The 22,365-nt window shown below is 34.1% G+C and overlaps 1 protein-coding gene across 3 annotated transcripts in view; it reads right to left on the bottom strand.

Annotated features, from left to right (window-relative positions):
* l(3)76BDm (trafficking protein particle complex subunit 8 homolog l(3)76BDm) overlaps positions 1–22,365 on the bottom strand; it is a 447,636-nt gene that overhangs the window by 54,764 nt on the left and 370,507 nt on the right. For all 3 annotated transcript variants that reach the window (XM_090401248.1, XM_090401249.1, XM_090401247.1), the window contains 2 exons: positions 21,542–21,594; positions 11,504–11,692 (listed from right to left, as the gene is read on the bottom strand). In XM_090401248.1, the coding sequence (XP_090257374.1) occupies positions 11,504–11,692; positions 21,542–21,594 (242 nt within the window). The remainder of the gene's footprint in view (positions 1–11,503; positions 11,693–21,541; positions 21,595–22,365) is intronic.

The raw sequence follows: 22,365 nt of genomic DNA on the forward strand, positions 1-22,365 counted from the left end.
ATCTGAAAATTTAGGAGAATGCGCCATTGTTCAAGTATTAAACATCTGTAACATTTAGAGTTCTTCCCCTTATTTATGAACTACTATTTTCATATACCATTTTTTAAATAATTAAAAAATGACAGAAACAACATCAAATTCTTAATATATATATATATATACTCATATACAGAATACTATGATCACTAACACAGTATACTACATGATTAAATTTACATTATTATTACCTTCCTAACAGCACTAGTCCTCTAAGCAAATTTTTATTTGCTTACAGTCGGATAAAGGACCAAGAATATAATTTCTTGGCATCCTTAATTTATTTTGTTCTGTGTTCAATATTATTCAAGTTTCTCCTGAAGAGATACATAAAATATCATACTTGATGATTGAACTTTTCACATCTGAAAAATTCAGGAGAATGCTTCATTTTTCAAAGTATTAAACATCTGAAACATTTAGAATTCCTCCCCTTATTTATGAACTACTATTTTCATATACCATTTTTTAAATAATTAACAAAATGACAGAAAACAACATCAAATTCTTAATATATATATATATATATATATATATATATATATACTCATATACAGAATACTATGATCACTAACACCGTATACTACGTGATTAAGTTTACATTATTATCATCTTCCTATCAGCACTTTTCTTCCAAATAAGTGTTATTTGTCAGGACTTCAATACTACCTTCAATTTTGGTTTTCTCTACAACTGCATTGCTCCACTTAGATTTCAGTTTTTCTCTGGGTAATTTTTTCTGCTATCCTAACATTCAACAACTGTCTGCTAATCTTTCCTCTCTCCTCCATCATTCTGTTGAAGCGATTATACCACCTTAGATTAGCTTTGCTCACATGTTCTTGAATATTAGCAATGTCAAAAGTTCTTTCTAATGTCTTCATTTTTAATATGATTTTAAGCTGAAATATTTTATTTTTTCTTTAGGTTCTCCATGGAGAATGCAGTTGTTTTTTTTGTTGTTGTTGTTTTTTCCCCCCATGTTCCAGTCTATTTTGAGTTTTTCACTTTTTTTTCCTGATTTTCATCCCAAACTTGTTACAACAGTTTTCTTCAATTAATCAATCCTAAAGATGTACAGTGGAATTATTCACGAGTATAACAAGCTAAAATAAATAGCTGAACTTAATATTTGATATTGATATCAGTTTAATTCCATTTTCCTCTATAATGTGATCCATACAGATAACAACTGAGCATTTTTTTCTTGAACATGCCTTTTCCATGTCTACAAAAACTTAAATAGTGATCCCTGTTATATTCCCATGATTTTCAACTATTTTCAACTTAAAACATAAATCTCATCCTGACTAATCTAGTTCTCTACATGGCCTCAGCTCAGCTGTTCTCTCCAAGTTTCTCATCCATAATTTTTCTTTCCCTTCAAGAGAAATTGTTCGATAATACTCACATTCCATTCATATGAGAGCTCAATCCCAATTGGATGGATTTTTACTTGCTCTTCTGAATTATATAGTGAAACCATTGTAAAACTTTTGCCTCCAAAATACAAGCATTTCCAGTTGTATAATATCTATACAACTGCTTTTCCACACCCTTCAGGTTTCTGATAAGTTTTTATTACCTCAAGTAGAAGCAGTATATATGTTTCTACTTGAGGTAATAAAAACCACTGAATATTTTCTACCGCTATTCTGTCACTGCTGAGCCTCCGTAGCTCAATCAGTATAGATGAAGCCCTTTGGTCAGAAAGACCTGGGTTCGATTTCCGTCAGTGATGTGAGGAATCTTTATCTGGTCTCTTTCGACTAAAGGTGAGTTAGCCAGTCTCATATGGAGGTAAAAGGTTTTTCTCTCCCAGAAACAGACAAACTGGCCAGTAGAACAAACACAATTTGCAGACAAGAATACTTAGAAGGAATATGGGTAATCGCCTTATCCTCATATTATGGTTGGGAAGTCCGAAGATACCTGGAAGGCCACTTAAGTGCCTGTTAAAGCCACTGATGGATGGATATCACTGCTTGCTGAATTTTAACAATCCTAACAATTTAACAATCTAAGTAATTATTTCATACATTAACTCTATCATTATTTTCAGTTTTTATTTAACTTTATCATTATATTCCTTTATATTCTATTCTCAATTTCTAAGCTTTTGCAAATGCTATTTATCTTCTATATTCTTACCAAACTCTTCTTACACTTTCTCTGTATTCTGAAGACTCCTGCCGTTTATGTTCCTGCTGACTTAATTACCACGAATTTTCAATATGATTTCTTCTTTACCAGGAATGCTTCTTCAACTTCTTGAGTCCAATGTGAAGTTTAGATTTTTCTATCCTTGCAAACGGCTTCTCTAGAAAATGTAAAGAAGCTATACATCAACCAGACCAGCTGTCATACCTATCATAAACTCATTCACGCTAGATGCACCCACCACTTCAAGAGGCAAAGTATTCCACTCACTAACTGCTCTGTAAGAGAAAAATCTAGCTCTTACTACTTTCTTAACTGCAAACAAACTTAACTTCCATGGATGCCCCCATGTTCTCTCCCAACCTTTCATATAACAAAAAATTATCAGACGATAATCTATAGCACCCATTCAGAAATTTACAGACCTCTATCACATCATACCTTTTTCTCCTATTAACTAGAGTCTGTAGTCCAGATACTTTTAATTCCATGATCCCAATATAATATGTGTAACTCTTCTTTGCTTTATTGTGTTTTTTTTTTCTTTTCAATATGATGTTTATTTTTATCTTGGACAAAACTAAATAGTGATCACTGCTTATTTTAAATCCTGTGCATGTACTCAGTGTCCTGAACCTGAGTGAGGATATCCCTATCAATAACATAGTTAATAACACTTATGTCTTCTCCCAATGTAAATTTGTACGCATCTTTGTGCTGAAACAGTATTAATTAGTAATAACCAGTCTATATCCTGAACAAAAATCCAGCAGGTATTTATCCTGCTATTAGCTTGGCTCTATTCTCCAATTTTTCCCAAACACACACACACACACACACACACACACACACACACACACACACATAATATTCATTTCCTACTGTGCTGCGTGGATCTCCAATGAGATCCCCACTGTGAAAGTGGCTGCAATTCAATAAACTCATCTTTGTGTCTATGCAACTAGTTGTTTTCATGATTACTATTGTCCAAATATAATATCTTATATCATATAGTTTAGTATTACTTTACTTGGCTTATCTTCTGCATCTTGGTAACCCAATTATTCAGAGAATACAATGCTACTCTAATTCTGCTAGTTTCCATTTCTGTTGATACCCATGTTGAGGATGCATTGTCGATCTTACTGCAGTTGAGGTTGTTCCATTAGTTGACTTCTCACTATTTTATTTAACTGGGGAATGCTGCAGCTATCATGACATTTGATCTGTTTTGCCATCATTTTTGTTTATTATTCCAGCCCATCTTTGTTCCTTCAGTATATAGAGATACGTAATGAATGTTGCACAAAGCATAAAGGACTGGACATTGGATAAAAAGCCTTGGATGCTATCAGTTTTCTGCATTCCACACAGGCTATGTGGAGGTCTTTTCACAGTTATCTAGATTTGAACCTCACAATGACCATGAAAAAAAAAATATATTTTTGTTTAAAAATTAACAAAACTAAATATATTAAGTTTTAAAGAAGTCCTTCAGAATTAGAGTTGGTTCTGCCAGCTTTGGAGAACAATCCATAAATGTTCTGAACACAGCATTGAAAAAATTAGAATAAAAAAAATTATGAAAATTATTTTGGTATTTAGATGGAATTTTCTTTTTTAATATTTGGAAAGGGTCTAAACCAGTGACTATGGAACCTTGTGTCAACTTTGCGGATGTGGCTCTAAGCAGTGTTTACATAATTTGATGGTAAAAAAAAAACTGATCTGTCAATTCGTGACACTCTGTTACAGAATTCTGTTAGAGATGAATGTTTCAAAAAATAAAAATAAATTAATAATCAATAAAATAAACTTCACTAACAATACAATCATCAAGGCAAACTTACATGGATAACAAGAAAAGTTTGTTACAGTGAATTATTTCTGAATAGCACTGTGCCTCTACAGGCAGAATGCTATTCAAAAGCCTGATGTTTTTGACCAAATGTTTTTGATGGATTTGGTCAGAATTTGCCATTAGTTGTTATAGCAAGTAGCTTGACAAATATTGGTGAGAATTAACTGCACTACTGTTTATAAGGGAAGCAGTAGTGCAGTTAATCCTCATCAGTAGTAGTGCAGTCATATATGAAATCTTTAAATGAAAGATTTTACATGATATAATGTTTCCACATGACCTGATCTTACTATTTCTCTGCCATAGTACACAAGTCTACAGTATGTCACTGTGAACTTGAAATGATTTTCCATTCTACAAATTTTTTTTGAAAATGTTTTTATTTTATTTATTATTAATGATTTAGCAAAAAATAAATCAATGGTAAAAAAAGAGTACAGTAGTATTGTATCAAAAACGTGCTTGTGTTTAGTTCTAAAATAATGTCTCCAGAATACAGAAGGCAAAAAAGTAATTTGGTAAATGAAATAAACTTCTGATCATTCCCACAAGTAGTGGATAAAAACAAAGTGTAGCTGTGACAAACTAATGTGTTGCCAGTAGGGGCTTAGAGAAAAATATAACAGTTTTGCTGTAATTTCACTTTTGTTCATGAAAAATCATAAAATCTCAAAGGAGGAGGAAAACTAGGAGAGTAACAGATATGCTATTTCAAAGTCCAATTTTATATTGTCAATAATGCTTTGGAGAACAAAATCCTAATGTTCACATTCATTACCTTTGATTATGCTCCTGTGTCAAAGGTCTTTGCAAAACCTGTAATATAATATCTTAGTATAGCTATTTATATAGATCCTTCATATCCTTAAAGGGTATTCAAATCTAGGTCTTTTCACACAAAGCATATAATCTTCTTCTTCTTACTGGCTACAGCAGTGCTATTAAGACTAGTTCTTCATCTTAACAAAGCCATTATGTATCCAATAAAGTTTCATACTCCTAACAATTCCAAAATTCTAGCAACAACCAACTTTTTTTTACAAGATTTTAACCACTGCTTCAAATATTCAAGGAGACTCAATAGCTCAGCTGATAATGATTGTGTAGAAATTATGGAGACAAAAGTATAAGCAATTTACTTGACTTAAAATTAGGAAAAATAACCCTTGTTGTTTTGACTTATGCATCAAGGTCATCATCGGTATATCCCAATACAAATTAGTAAACAAATGCCATTTAAACTAGCCTGACCTCTGGTGAGGGAAAAAGGATATAATAAATTTTAAATTTAAAAAGTCATATAAAAATTAAAATAAAATAAAATAAATATGATAAAAAATTATAAATTAAAACTAGAACTATATGGATTGCTACTTGTAACTTCTCTAAGTTGTTACTGACCAGGTTTTCTTGTGCTGGAGTTCTGCCATCTTGTTCTTCCAGATTCTTGGAATTGCTAATCTGTCATCCTTGTTAAGAGTGGGATGATGAATCAGCATTTCACAAGTTTCTTGGAATTTTTTTCAAGGTTACGTGGTGCTCAGCATTCATTGTGAAGAATTTATGGAGACAAAAACACACATATTGGAGTAATTAAATTACTTCTAATTATGAAAATAACACTCTATGTTTTTAACCTCTTATTAAGGTCATCATCAGGAAAACATACATATGCAAAGGACATGAGCTAACATGATACTTCTTTGAATTTTCTTTCATACTAAGTTTTGGTTCAGTGCAGGAACTGGTTGCCTATCTGTAGCACATTGGACATGCATGATTGGAAAGGACTCTTTTCTATAATGAAAAAATTTAATGAATATGTGTCATTTGTGTTCATCTTTTTTATTAGGATTGTGCATCCTGTTTCTCCCTATGCTGGGTAGATTACAAATGCACTGGACTTTGTATATCCCTGGGTGGGCAAGGTAGGACAGGGATCCTAAATGAGCCGAGTAGACTTTTTAATTTTGTGGGTAGTTTCAATACTGTATTTGTGTAGCATTCTGCCATTTTATTTTTAAGATACTCCCCTAATGTTGCAGCCATTCTTCATAAATAAGATACGCAAAATCTTTATAAAGAACAGCTATAATAAAAAAACAATTCACAGGATCTTTTACAATAATTCTGCTAAAGATAAAAAAAAAAAAAGATTACAATAAACAGAACACTGCATAAATACGATATTAAGACTCAGCTCATCTACAGATCCTCTTCCCTGCCTTGTCCACCCAGGGGTATATAGAGGAAACAGGATGCACAATCCCAATAAGAAAAGATGAAAACACATACACATTAAATTCCTTCATTATATATATTTGAGAGAGAGGCTTTTCCAATCATGCACTTAAAACATGACACAGAATTAACTGGAATGGCATCCAGTCCCTACAGTGAACCAAAACTTGGTAAAAAAGAAAATCAAAGAAGCTTGTAAGATGCCGATTCATCTTCCAATCTCAACAAGAATGATGGATTAGCAATTCCAAGAGTATGGAGGATCCATCTGCAACCTGTATAGCATTCAAGTATAGAACAATGAACAAAAGAAACTTGGTCAATGGACAGAATTTAAAAATAACAGGGCTGTAAGAAGTACAAGTAGCAATTGATGTAGTTCCATTTTTAATTTGTAATTTTTTTTATCATCTTAATTTTATTTGATTTTAGTTTTCATATAATTCTTTTAATTTATTTCAATTTTTTTTAAATTAAAATTTACCCTTCCTCTCTTTCTTTCTCTAACCTGAGGTCAGGCTAGTGCAAGTGGTTAAAAGAAGCTATACTATAGCTTGCTTATGTATTGTGATTAGTTCATATATATGTATTCCTGATGATCACCTTGATAAAGAGGTTGAAATATCCAGGATTATTTTCTTAGTTTTAAGGTGCAGTAATTGTAAGTAATTGCTCTAAGAAGTGTTTTTGTCTCTGCAATTTCTACACAATGAACTTGACCACCATGTAACCCTAAGAGAATCAGCTGATAATTATGATGATGCCCTTAACCAAAAACACTATAAATCCATCTGGAATAGGAAAAACTTTCATAAGGACTTCTCAACTAAAGGCAAATTAGCCAGTCTCATATGCAGATAGAGGTTTTCCCTAGAAAAACTCAGGTTTTTCATCCTGCAGAAAACAAACTGACCACATGAACATATATAATTAAAAATTATCTGGCCTGGTGCCCTGAGTTGCTTTGGCTACAATTCTAAAATTACAGCCTATACTTTGTTGCCTCATTTTGGCAACAAGACTATCCTACCATCCTCATTCACTTAGGATGCTGATGCCTAAGTTAAGACAAACATCCAATTCTTTTGAACTGATATATTTTTCCATCACACCACTGTATTTATATTAAGGAAATCTTAACAGCATTACAAGTTCTGGCAACATTCTTAACTTCACCAGGTCCATCCATCTTTACTTTCTCATCTGATTACTTCCATAACATCAGATACCACATTGTCTCCATCCAAATAACAATACATGAATAAAGCAACTGTCTCCAGAATTCCAATTCTACTTCTACTACAGTCACTTTCCTATAATTTGCATTTATCAATGTTGTTATTCCATAATCATTCTTTTTATATCTACTCTATAATATAAAATGATAAAGCTTTTTTGTAACATTTTTCTGTCAGTTATTTGAAATGTTTTGAAACTCAGGGCTTCGAGTCATCAGAATTCAAGGAGAACAGGCCTACCAGTCCAGAATTTGGGGGGTTGGGTGCCTTATGCACCGGGGGGGGTTAACAACCTTTCGAGTCTTCAAAATTTGAGCCATCAGAATTCAAGGAGTACCGGCCTACCAGTCCAGAACTTGGGGGGGGGGGGGGCAAACAGAACCCCCCTGGTATTCTATAATAAAAGAATTCCACAACCAGTTCCTTTGTACTGTGCCACTCCCATACTTTAATTTCAAAAAACTCACTACATCCAAAACTTTCAGTGAAATTTTTCTTTATAGCAGAGTAACTTAGATCTCATCATCAAATTCCTAATATATACCTTCAAGGGGTGTACAGGATATGATAATACTACATGAAAAATTTACATCATTACTAACTTCCTATCTACAATTTATCTCCAAATGAGATAAATTGTCGATAGGAATCTTTTAAATGTCAAGACTCCAATATTATCAGGTCTTACATTTCTGTCTTCTAAGGCACTTTTTACTGTATCCATCCACCTATATCTTGGTCTTCTTCTGGGTCTATTTCCTGCCAACTTGGCAGACACCTGTTTTGCTAATCTTTCCTCGACCATTCTATTCGAGTGACCATACTACCTGAGATTAGCTCTGCAAATGCATTCCTGGATGCTCACAATATCAAGTTTTTTCCTAATATCCTCGTTTTTAACACAATATTGCCATTGATACCATCTGTTCATGCCCCCTAATCTGTCCCAGGAGACTCTCATATCTGTGGTCTCTAGTCTTTAGTCAAGTGTTTTACTTCTAACCCAGCTCTCAGATTAATAAGTTAAAATTGGTTTAAACACAGTCTTGTATACAGCTAATTTAGTGTTTTTGCTAATTTCTCTCTAATTGCATATAAATTTATTCAGTTGACTTCCTACCACCAGCTTTGTTGATTCAGTTATCTATTTCCATATTTAATTTACCATCTTCACTAAAAATCGTGCCTAATTAGCTGAAATGTTTTACTAGATCTATAAGTTCTACATTCACAATGAAGTTGATATTTTCAATGTTTCTGCCTATTTTCATTGTTTTTGCCTTGTTATTGCTGACCTTCATACCAAATCTCTTACAACAGTTATTCAATTTAATCAGGGAATCTTGCAGACTTGTACTGGCTATTTTTAGAAGCATAACATCATCTGCATAAAGCAAAGATCTGACCTTAACATTTCCAATTTGATATCATGTTTAATACCAATTTCCTTCATAAAGTGATTCATATAGATAACAAATAAGAGATGGGATAATGTACATCCTTCTCTGATATCAGATTTAATATTAAACCATCTTCCTGCACTTCCTTCAATTCTAACTGCAGACTAAGCATTTGACATAATGTCCATTTAACACCATATAACTGTAGTGTTTGGAATAGCATCTCTCTTGGCACCTTATCATATGCCTTTTCCAGATCTACAAAACTTAAATACAGATCTTTGTTATATTCCCATGATTTCTCAACTATCTGTTGTAAAGTGAAGATCTGATCCTAACAGCCTCTATTTGACCTGAATCCAGCTTGTTCTTCACCAAGCTTCTCTTCCACAATCCTTCTCAACCGTTTCTCAAGTATACTTGCATGTATCTTACCAGGAACACTCTGTGGTTGTAAAAAGAACACTGACCAGGCATCCATTCAGGAATATATATCCATACTTGAAGTAGAAATAAGCCATCAAAAGCCTGAAATGTGGAAAAGCAGCAGGAGTAGATGATATTTGAACAGAAATGCTCAAGTATGGAGGTATAAAAGTCATATACAGTGGCTGCACTGCATAGTTCAGAAGGTTTGGACAGAGGGACGAATTCCAGATGATTGGAGTAGAGTTCTCATTGTACCCATATATAAAAAAAGAAATAAAACTGAATGTGAGAATTACAGAGGTATTTCCCTACTGAGTGTTCCTGGCAAGATCTATGCAAGTATACTTGAGAAACGGTTGAGAAGGATTGTGGAAGAGAAGCTTGGTGAAGAACAAGCTGGATTCAGGTCAAATAGAGGCTGTCAGGATCAGATCTTTACTTTACAACAATTAGTTGAGAAATCATGGGAATATAACATAGATCTGTAAAACGCATACGACAAGGTGCCAAGAGAGAAGCTATTCAATACACTACAGTTATATGGTGTCAATGGGGCATTATATCAAGCAATACTTAGTCTTTATTTGAGTTGCAAGTCAGCAGTTAGAATTGAAGTACAGGAAGATGGTTTAATGTCAAATGTGGTGTGAGACAAGGATGTACATTATCCCTTCTGTTATTCATTATCTATATGGATCACATTATGAAGGAAAGTGGTATTAAACATGATATCAGAATTATCGATGTTAATGTCAGCTCTTTGCTTTATGCGGATGATGTTATACTTCAAAATAAATCCGCTACAAGTTTGCAAGATTCCCTGACTAAATTGAATAACTGTTGTAATAGATATGGTATGAAGATCGGCAATAAAAAAGACAAAGACAATGAAAATGGGTAAAATCATTGAAAATGTCAACTGTGTTTTGAATGGTTAACCTGTGGAACAAGTAAAACATTTTAGCTACTTAGGCACGATTTTTAGTGAAGATGGTAAATTAAATATGGAAATAGACAACAGAATCAACAAAGCTGGTATGGTAGGAAGTCAATTGAATAAATTCATATGGATTGAGAGAGAAATTAGACAGAACACTAAATTAGCTATATACAAGACATTGTTCAAAACCAGTTTTAACTTATGGATCTGAGAGCTGGGTCAGAAGTAAAACACTACCAAAGACTAGAAACCGCAGATATGAGAGTCCTGAGAAAGATTAGAGGCATGAACAGATGGCATCAATGGCAATATCATATTAAAAACAAGGATATTAGGGAAAAAACTTGACATTGTCATCATCCAGGAATGCATCAGCATAGCTCATCTCAGGTGGTATGGTCACTTGAATAGGATGGGAGAGGAAAGATTAGCAAAACAAGTGTTCTCTGCCAGGTTGGCAGGAAAACGACCCAGAGGAAGACCAAGATATAGGTGGATTGATATGGTACAAAGTGCCTTAGATGATAGAAATATAAGATCTGATAATGTTGGAGTCTTGACAAGTAACAGACTGATTTGGAGAGAAAATTGTAGATAGGAAGTTAGTAATGATGCAAATTTTTCATGTAGTACTATCCTGTACATCCCTTGAGGGTGCATGTCAGGAATTCGATGATGATGATGAATACAATTTGGTCGGCTAAATTCCAAATTGCCAGCCCATCCCCGTTCATTCAGTATCCAGGTAGATACCAAACAGGGTGTACCACGAAAAGGTGAGGATTGGACATTAGGTCAGAAGCCCTGGTCGGTTCTCCGCATTCCTTTAAAGGCTATGTAGAGGTTTCCTCTCCGTTATACAGCTTTGACCCTTAAGCACCCCACCCACTTAGATTTTAAAATTTTATTTCTTGACTCAAAGAAAGACGTTCTTAATTGATAAGTAATTTTTTTTTGTTATACAAATATTACATGTATCAATAAACAATTTTCAACAAATTAAACCAATGAGTAATTGCTATATATTCTCTATATAAACTGATACATTTTTAAGCTGATGAAAACATTTAATAATTCTCTAAGAAATGTAGTATTAATACATATCTGTTAACTGTAATAATCAGAGCTATACTTATACTATAACAGAAATCACTTGCAATTAAAATAAATAATTCAATTTGCAACTATTTTGGCATACCTTCCAAATTAATGTTATAGTAAGGTCCACATTTTGGCAGGAATCCAAAGCTTCAAACACATGATCTTTTTCTTCTAATCTAGAACCATATGAATGCATATATTGAGGAACATTATCTGATAATACAGGAGGCAATTTGAGTCTAGAACGCACACTGAAATCAGAACATGGAGTAGAACTGCTATCCACCTATGTCAAAAAAAAATATTCGTGTTATAAATTTTCTTTATATATGGTTAATCAGTACTTTAATAAGATAATATTGTAAATGCATTAATGTTTTTATAAATTATCAAAGAACTTTTTCTGATATATAACTGCTCTTGTTCAACGTGGAGTGCAGGGGAAGGAGAAGGAACTTGGCTATATTAATATATGGAGAATAACCTAACATTATGTGAAAGACAGAGTGACCTGGTGGAAAACAGGTCATTAATCAACCTAATGTTCCCTTTTGTATCAAGTCAAGAATCTTTAAAAGTGAATATATTAGAAATTTGCATAATGTTTATAGTGAATAGTGTTCAGACGTGTGTGTGTGTGTGTATATATATATATATATATATATATATATATATATATATAAACAAACATCTAGAATCAGGAACCTAATTTCTTAAATGCTGAGGAGATCATCTGTTTATAACTGGAGATTCACGTTTACTCAGGAAGAGAAACCTCATTTTGTCCAGAGATTTGGGCATCTTCAAAAGTAAGACAAGAGAAAAAGATTTTTTTTGTTCTTGTTTTGAAATAATGCATGATTTAAAGTTGGTAATGTTATCAAAACTACTGAAGAACAGTTTGAAGATAAAAATTTAGGATTGAATATATATATATATATATATATACAGGGTGTTCGGGATAAATTTGACATATTTATAATTAATTATATTTTTCCGTAAGTTACATGTATTAACACACACTTCTCTTCATTTAAAAGTTTGGACCCTTCTTCATTCATATACAAGATGTCAGAAAGGATGGATAGCTGGAACCCACCTGAATCATGGAAGAGAATAACTTGTATCATGATGATTCGTGCCCGCCATCAAAATAAGGATATTACGACTGCTGCCCAATGCCCCCTGAATACAGTAAAAACAATCAGGCATGAACTAGAGACTTGCAATGGTGACTACGAGGATGTAGCAAGAAGAAAGATCCCTAGCAGACGATCTGATTGCGTTCGTACAGCAGAATTCCTCGCAAATCTGCAGGAACAGGTGTTGAAGAACCCTGGCATTGGAATTCGGGCTTTGTTCGTGGAGTTGCTAACTGTAGTCAAGCCCTGGATAACAAGGGTAGCCAATGGTAGGCCGTATGTATGGCAGCAGGATTCGGCCCCTTGCCACACCTCTGGGAAAAGTCAAAAATGGTTGTCTGAAAATTTCTACGACTTCACCAGTCCAAATGTTTGGCCTCCAAACTCCCCAGACCTTAACCCCATGGATTATTTTGTATGGGGCGCAGTTGAAAAAGACACCAATCGCACTTCCAGTAATACAAAAGCCCAGTTAATGGATAAAATTAAAACAGTTTTTGCGGCCCTTCCCAGGGAGACTGTAGCATCAGCTTGTTCGAGGTTCCGAAGCAGAATTGAAGCTGTGATCGATGCTAATGGTGGTTATTTTGAGTAAATCTTGTTGATAGTATTGTAATTAACTCTGCCTGTAATGTTTTTTTTGTCAATTCATTAAATTTAATAGATACAAAGAAGATTTTCTTTTTCCTTACGAAACTGTCAAATTTATCCCGAACACCCTGTATATATATTAGAAATACAGATTATTTGTGTAAAGCAAGGTTGGTCAAATGAGAATACCCTTGCTGCTAAACTGTGGACTGGATTTGCAATTAACTAGAATTTTCAGTAAACTGATGTAGAGGCAGGTACTGAGGAGTCCTGCAGTACCTCCAGCATTAGTGGCAGAGTTTGAATATAAAGATTCATCAGGTAATGAGATGAATTTCATTGCTAGTGTGAGATCACTCTCCTATTTGTTGGAGTAATGAAATGGCTTGAAAAAGTTGCATGTTTGATTTATGCAAACAGTGTAAAAAAAAAAATATATATATATATATATATATATTTAAAAAAATAAATTTTAAAAATTATGAAAAAATCCTAATCCCACTCATGAGTAACATACTATAGATTTACAACCTTTCATTAGTAGGAGTGACAAAAATTATCATTACACATAACATGCAGCTAGAAAAACAGCTGATAACTAGTTGCAGGTCAAAAGACAGAAATAAAAGACTATAGATTTACAACCTTTCATTAGTAGGAGTGACAAAAATTATCATTACACACAACATGCAGCTAGAAAAACAGCTGATAACTAGTTGCAAGTCAAAAGACAGAAATAAAAGACTATAGATTTACAACCTTTCATTAGTAGGAGTGACAAAAATTATCATTACACACAACATGCAGCTAGAAAAACAGCTGATAACTAGTTGCAAGTCAAAAGACAGACCATGCAATACAAGTGTGTGATTAAAAAACATTTAATAGGCTTAAAACACTTAATATATTATTCTTCATATAGCAGTTTTTATAACACATCAGTAATACCCTAAGATTTTGAGTAAAAAGCCAATGACATTGTGAAAAAAGGCACTCCTAAACAAGTAGGCTATATAGCCATAAAAATAACAGAAATAATACCTATAAACACTTAATAGGCATTTGTACAAATCCAATCAAATGCCTATGAGATATCAAGAGCAAGCATTTAAGAAACCCAAATCAAACTTTTCCCCCCATGGCATTCATCCAAAGGTGGGACATAAGCAAAACAGATCCCCCTTGTTTATTGACAATAGTAGAATCTATACTGGTGACAATTATCTATTAGTTGAAAGAATTCCAGGTAATGTAGAGGTTTTACTGTTAATGTTGAGATCAAAAATTACCATCCAGCTGTGGATACTAAGCAAATGCAGTAATCGGATTGTAAAGACTTGTCACCTTTCTGAGGAATAGGTTGAATATGAGCTAATTTCTAAGTTGCACAATAAATATCGGTGGAATAAGAGAATACAAAAAAAAAAAAAGATGAAAAAAAAATGGAAGAAGACTTTAAGTAAAAACTTCAGATTTGTTACTTTTTTAGTATATCCGGATCAGACAATACAATCAATATAATAGAAGAGGAATGATTAGCAAAACAAGATCTAGGTAGATTGATATAATAAGTAGTTTTTTTTTTTCAAAAGCGTGGTCAGACAGTCCTGAAAAGTGCCTTACAAGACAGAAATATAAGAGTTGATAATATTGGAGTTTCTGAGAGATTTAGAAAAAATTGTTGATGGGAAGCCAGTAATGATATAATGCATTTTTGGAAATTATGGAGACAACTACCGTGTTTGAATAAAAACTTTAGTTTAATATTACTAAAATTTTACAATTCGACTTTTCGACCTTTATGGCAAGCTCATCTTCTGGAGCGTACAAATATACACAAGAAACAAGCTATACTACAATTATACTGGTTCGTTAAAGACCTGACTAACCGCTACCACAATTGTTGGCCTGACCTCTGGTGGGAAAATAAAATAAAATAAAAATATACATCAACGCTAGAGTCCTATTATTTGTGTTGTCTACTGTTGTCTACTATATACATATATTAACATCATTCCAGCCAGTTGGAGTGGAATGGTTTCTAATACTAGCGGATTGGCTAGAGCCCTTCATATTAGGTTGAATCTTTCATATTAGGTTGGCTGAATGTGTGCGATCCAGATCCTTGGAATTTTCATACTATCTTTGTGTTGATATTTGGGTGGTTTATCAGAATTTCGCAGGATTCTTTAAATTTTCTTTCGTACCATGTTTTTGTGCGGTGTAAGGAGCAGGTGCTTTTCCAGTTGATTTGGTGTAAGGTGTTAAGTGCATGGTCTGAGAGGCCTGCTTCACAATAATGGTTATATTTAATGTGTCTAATGTGTTCTTTCTTGTGTATAGGGATTGTCAGTCCTGTTTCACCAATGTACGGTAAGTTACAGGTGCAGCGGATGCAATAGACTCCAGGATGTGCTAATGGGAGGAGAGGATCCTTAGAGGAGCTGAATATGGTTTTAAGTTTAGTGGGTGGTTTAAAGGTGGCATTGAGGTTATAATGTTGTAGGATTCTGTTGATTTTTTCTGATAACCCTTAAATGTATGGGATGGCTATGGTTTTACTGTAATCTAGATTCGTTTTTGTTGTGGTTTTATAGAGTATTTTATTGACAGTATTTTTGTTATAGTCACTGTTTATGAATGTGTCACTAATAATTTTTAGTTCTTGTTTCAGGGCTTGCTGGTTAGAGCAAATAGTTGTGGCTCTGTTTTTAAGGGTGTTTATGACTCCATATTTTTGTGTTGGGTGGTGGTATGAATTCGCATGTATGTATTGGCCCATGTGTGTCGGTTTTCGGTAGACCGTGAAGGATAGACTGCCTGAAGGAAGACGTGCAACTAGTGTGTCTAGGAACGGGAGCGAATTTTGGTTTTCGATTTCGATTGCAAATTGTATGCGTTCGTGTTGTTTGTTTAGGAGGCTGAGGAATGTGTTTAGCATTTGTCGCCCGTGCGGCCAGATCTCGAACACGTCGTCAACGTATCTGAGCCAGATTGTCGGTCGGAGCGTGGCGAAATCAAGAGCCCTTTGCTCAAAGGTTTCCATGTAGAAGTTCGCGACTGGGGGGGATAATGGTGAGCCCATGGCTGTACCTTCCTTTTGTAGGTAGAATTTGTTTTGCTACACGAAGTAACCGGACTTTAGTACGTGGGCAAAGAGGGCCATAATGTCGGGCGGAAATTTGTTCTGTAGTAGGAGAATTGTGTCATTGATGGGGACATTAGTGAAAAGGGCAGAAACGTCAAAACTGACTAATAAGTCGTCTTTTTCGTTTGTTTTGACGTTTCTGCCCTTTTCACTAATGTCCCCATCAATGACACAATTCTCCTACTAAAGAACAAATTTCCGCAAGACATTACGGCCCTCTTTGCCCACGTACTAAAGTCCGGTTACTTCGTGTGGCAAAACAAATTCTACCTACAAAAGGAAGGTACGGCCATGGGCTCACCATTATCCCCTCCCAATCGCGAACTTCTACATGGAAACCTTTGAGCAAAGGGCTCTTGATTTCGCCATGCTCCGACCGACAATCTGGCTCAGATACATTCACAACGTGTTCGCGATCTGGCCGCACGGGCAACAAACGCTAAACACATTCCTCAGCCATCTAAACAAACAACACGAACGCATACAATTTGCCATCGAAATCGAAAACCAAAATTCGCTGTTTAGGGATGGGAATATTTTTCCAAAGTTCCAGCTAAAGATCTCTGCAAATATAATCTCCATGCCAATTTCAAGTCATATGTCCAAATAACAACCATTACTCATTTTAAGGATCAGCTTCATCCTAGAATGGATAAAGTTCCCTATCCATACAACTTTGCTTACTTTGGAGAGATGGTAGACGATGGTAGACCTGATAACATCTGTCTTGAAGATAAAAACTATATCTGCAATCATCTGCATAGCAAGTCAAGACTGGCAGGCTATGTTCTGGATATTTCTTCACATAGGATTAAATGGAAAAAAAAATGACTGTACTAAGTAAAAATGACAGACTATTTTTAGAATCAGCATAGCATCAGCTATGAAGTCCTCTGAACTCAGTAAGCATGGCTGTATTAATTTGCCAAATTTTGTTATTCCAGACCACATTTAGCCTGAACGCTCTGAATTAACTTCATTTTTGTCCAGTCCCTAGAGGGTTCTTTTTTTAATATATTGGTTTCTTTTGAATTGTTTTTACAACAGTATAATAAATTAACTGTGTGCTAATCAGCTAAAGTTGTAATTTGTGCTCCGAAGATACTAGTTAGAAATCCAGCAAAATATTAGTAAGTTCAATAAATTATTTATTTTCCTTTGGCATATCATAATAGCACTATTATAAACCGTTTACCTCACTGTCCAAATAACTGTTATTAGCTGGGTAACTGGAAGCTAAGGTTTTTTTTTTTTTTTTTTTTTTTTTTTTTAAGTATTAAGTATGTGTTGCACTGGCTTTATAAGTCACAACACAATAATCCTCCTGTGGAAAGCCAGCCTGGTTAGCGTACTTGCTCTCCAAATAGTGGTATGACCAATGCTGTCCTCGCACCATTAAAACCATAAATCATCATCACCACCACCTCCTGTGTGGGCAATAGTTTACTGGTTCTATGTGGTAGTATAGGGTACCTACTTATAGTTACAATGTATTGATATACAGATTCCTGGGAGACTTAGTATCAGATTAATCCATTTTCTAATTTTTATTGTTAGGTACTCCTAACAATAAAGTAACTCAGATTAATTCTGTAACAAAAAATTTACTTCATTACTAACTATAAGTAGACCTATTCACTTTCAAATATGTATTACTTCATATATACACATTCCATTCTTTCATGCATAGAAATCTCTTGACAAAGAGAACTAAGGAGAGATGAAAATTTTGAGTCCAAAATATAGCATGTGCTCTTCTACTCAAATGGAAAGGAAATGGAAAATTTAGTGAGTAGGTCAAACAGTGTAAAATTGCATAAAACTCACATTTTCAGAAGCTTTTGATTGTGAGTAATACAAAATCATTTGCTATACAAAATGATTTAAGGGAAGTTAATAATCTTTCTATCTGAATTTTTCTATCTGATAACTCTCTTCACTACACAACACCCAAACTCTTAACAAGTTCTCCTTCCAAGTCTACCAAAGAGGTTATTTCTTTTCTCAGTAACTCAGACCATAATGTTGTGCAATTTTCTTCTTCCACAGAATGTCTTTTACTCAGCTATTCTCAACCACATGTCCTTTGGCAGTAGAAGAGCACCAAGTGAGAAGACACCTCCAGGACTTTTATTCTTCCATGAATATGAAGAATATATCTTGGATTTCTACTACTTCTACTTGCCTGCTGAAAACATTTCCTCCAAGCAAGCTACTGAAATTATCCTTGATGGAATGACAGATTTTATTTTCCACTCTATTCAAAAATACTATCTAAGCATTTTAGAATTAAAAATACATTAGGTGTGCCAAGGCAGTCCAAACAAAATTTGAGTCCTACCATGTTCATATGTGATTGTATTTAGGTGGTACATGAATTTCATTGCCCAGTGCGAGAGACACCCCTTCCCCTTTACTGGATATCTGAAGCGGCTTGTAAAGTTCCACATTTGGTCTCTAGAACAAGGTTTCCAGACTTGGTAAAACATGAATGAAAAAGAAACAAAAAAAATTATTTAAAAAAAATCATAAAAATAGAAAAAAGAAATTTTAACCTACCCAAAATACTAATGTACAATAGGTTTGCAACCTCTCAAGCATGACTGCCACATAAAAAAAAAAAAAATAATAATAATAGTAATAATAAAAAGGCTGGAGACAAACTCCAGCCTCATTCTAAGTCTATGGTCAAGCATGAAACAAATAAAAAATCCACCAACATATTCGAATCTATGAAAAGGTCATTAGGCACCACTTCTGTTCATCTGTACTTCCATTTCTTCCTCACTGCAACAGATGACAATACAACAAAACACCTAAAAATGAAGATGCCCTCCTGGCATTAGGAACCAGGCATGCTACCTGCTATCACAAACAGAAACAATGCACACCATATGCCTTCTATGGCCTTTTGCTATTAAAGACAATAAAAAAAAAAAAAAAAAAAAAAAAATTCAAAACAAACTTGTATTGCTATCTCTGTCATCATCGTTATCAAATTCCTGATATGTATCATTGGGGGGGGGGGGGGGGGTACAGGATATTATTATAGTACTACATAAAAAAAAGTCACACCATTACTAACTTCCAATCAACAATTTTCCTCCAAATGAATGTGTTATCTGTCAAGACCCACATTATCAGATCTAATATTTCAGTCTTCTAAGGCACATTTTACTCTATCAATACACCTACATCTTGTTCTTCTTTGGGTCTTTTTCCTGTCAACCTGGCAGAGAACACTTGTTTTGATAATCTTTCCTAGCAAGATATAGCTATTCTTTTCCCCTGAATGTTAGTGCCTGAATATAACATTGTTTGTTACTTAAGATCTCACCTGTTTTTGACTTCTTTGTTTCAGTCATGCCTATACTTATTCAATTCTTCTGCTAGTTCTATTTCTTTTCCATTCAAGGTTCTTATGTTGATAGTACCGATCTTAAGCTATGATGATGTTGAGTTGATACTATCTCTTCAACAACAGCAAGAATTAAATTAAACAAAGCTAACTAAATCTAACTACTATTATTGTTATCTAATTGATGCTCCTGCATTATGACTATTAACTGCATGTTCTGGCTGGCTTATCTGTTTTGAAGGATGAAAATCTCAGTCTTTTGGAAGAAAAACCCTTTCATGTCCATATTAGACTGACTAACTCATCTTCAATTGAAAAAGGTCTTTATAATGATTCTTGGTATAAGTGGGTGGTCTGAAAAGTTCTTGGCCTAACAAAAGAAAAAACGAATTTATAATTTCAAAAAAAAAAAAAAATTTTTTTTTTCAACATACTCTCCTTTAAGACTAATACATTTATTCCAGCGATGCTCAAGCGCCATTATCCCCTCCCTGTAGTGGTTCTCAGTAAGATCTGCAAAATACCCCTCTGCAGCTGCAATCACCTCTTGATTCGAAGAAAAACGCTCACCAGCAGGGAAGAGTGTTAGTTTTGAGAAGAGATAGAAATCAGAGGGAGTCAAATCTGGGGAATAGGGTGGATGTTCCAACAATTCATAGTACAGATCCCTTAATTTTCCCATTGCCAAAACACTTTTGTGGGCAGGTGCATTGTCCTGATGAAAGATGATTTTTTTCTTCTGCAAACCAGGTCTTTTCTCAAGAATTATTTTGTCAAGTCTCTGGTTAAAAGATCGGAATAATATTTCCCCCGTTATTGTTTTGCCCTTTTCAAAATAATTAATAAACAAAATGCCTTTAACATCCCAAAACACCTTTCCTGCTGATGGAACCGACTTTGTCTTCTTTGGCGCTGAACAACCAGTTTCTGTCCACTGTTTTGACTGCCGTTTGGATTCTGGTATGTAATAGTGAATCCAAGTCTCATCCATAGTAATAAATCAATGCACAAAATCAGTTTTATTCTTGTTAAAACGCTCCAATCACAGTTCAGAGATTTTCATGTGAGGGCGTTTTTGATCTGCTGTGAGCAAGCGCAGCACCCATCTTGTGCAAAGTTTTTTCATTTGCAATTCTTCATGCAAAATATATCCCACACGTTCTTTTGAAATGCCTATAGTCTCAGCAATTTCATGCACTTTGATCCACCAAGCATCCAATACCATATCGTGCACTTGATGATTTCTGGTGTTGTTACACTTTTTGGACTGGTAAGGCCACGTTTAAACTCGGCAGCCCATTTCTTAATTGTCGAAAATGAAGTAGAAGAGTGCCCATAAACATTTATGAACTTCGAATGAATTTCTTTTGGCGTTAAACGTTTCTTTCCTTCTTTTACAAAGAATTTTATAACCACATAATATTCAATTTTATCCATTTCAAGGGATACAGACAACACTTTTGTTTCAGAGAGATGTATAAAACAAACTACTTGATAGAATGACTTGCAATTTCACATGGATGCATATGAAGATGTACCCATCTTAGGAAAAAAAAAAATCTTGCCAATAGTGTTGCCATTTATGGTCAAGGCCAAGAACTTTTCAGACCACCCACATAGATCTTAGACATCATTTGAAACCAGGTCATTCCAACCAAAGGGCTGTAGGAATTTGCCATTTTCACCAATCAAGTCACATGATTAGGAATTAAGGCATAATAAAAGAAGAAAAATAGTGGCAAAGTAACATAACACCAGTATAGATCTGATGTATTTATTATTATTGATTAAGAATTCATACAAGACATATTTTAACATAAATGCAACATACATAAGCTCTTACTCAAATACATGTATGAATGAGAAGGTTCTAGATTGACAGAAAACATTTCTTACCTCAGTTCTGCCCAGAGGAATATGAGAGAAGACCATCACTTTATGACTAGAGACTATAAGAAAAAAAGTTCTTCTGTTATTCTGAGTTCCTCACAAATAAGCAATTCTTAGCTTTCTTATTATGTAAATACAGTTTTCAAACTGATCTGAAAGTTATTACACTGCCATGATACTAAACTTTTTATGTGCATACAAGGTCTGCTCAATAAACTTACTGAAATGATTTAATGCAAAAAAAGAGAGTAACTCAAATCAGATTTTATTTACACCTCTTTAAGTACTATCTCCTTATGAACCACAGTAACACTGACAATTAGTGCAGCAAGCTGAATTATCTATCTCACCTTAGTTATGTTTCTCCTGTTTTCATGTAATTTCTTGACAATGTTGAGTTAAAAACTGCCCTGGTATATAACACCTGACCGAGAGTTCCCATAATTTAAAAGAGGAAATTAAATTCATTTTTTTATTATCATTATTTTTTATGAAGACATTTCAATATCTTCAAATCATTCATATATAAAAACTTAATCTTCCTAATATAGTATATATTTGCTTACATCCCTAGTCTAAGAAATTTTATATTTTACCTCTTAAAACACATCACATTAGTATTCACAGAAAAAGAAATATCAGTAAATGTATTCTGCAAAAGTTTAATAACAAGGTATAATTTCTGCACACTATTGAAATCTTCTGACAAGCTCTATAAATTTTTCAGATTTGAGCACAATATTGTGATGATATGAAGACATTTATGTTTAAATCTAATACCTGACTGATCTCTAACTTGCCAACTATAAAATGCATTCAGTGTTTTCTGA

The sequence above is a fragment of the Typopeltis vanoorti genome, chromosome 12 (genome assembly GCF_054136105.1).
Source record: "Typopeltis vanoorti isolate ZY-2024b chromosome 12, IOZ_Tvanoo_1.0, whole genome shotgun sequence".
Taxonomy (NCBI): Eukaryota; Metazoa; Arthropoda; class Arachnida; order Uropygi; family Thelyphonidae; genus Typopeltis; species Typopeltis vanoorti.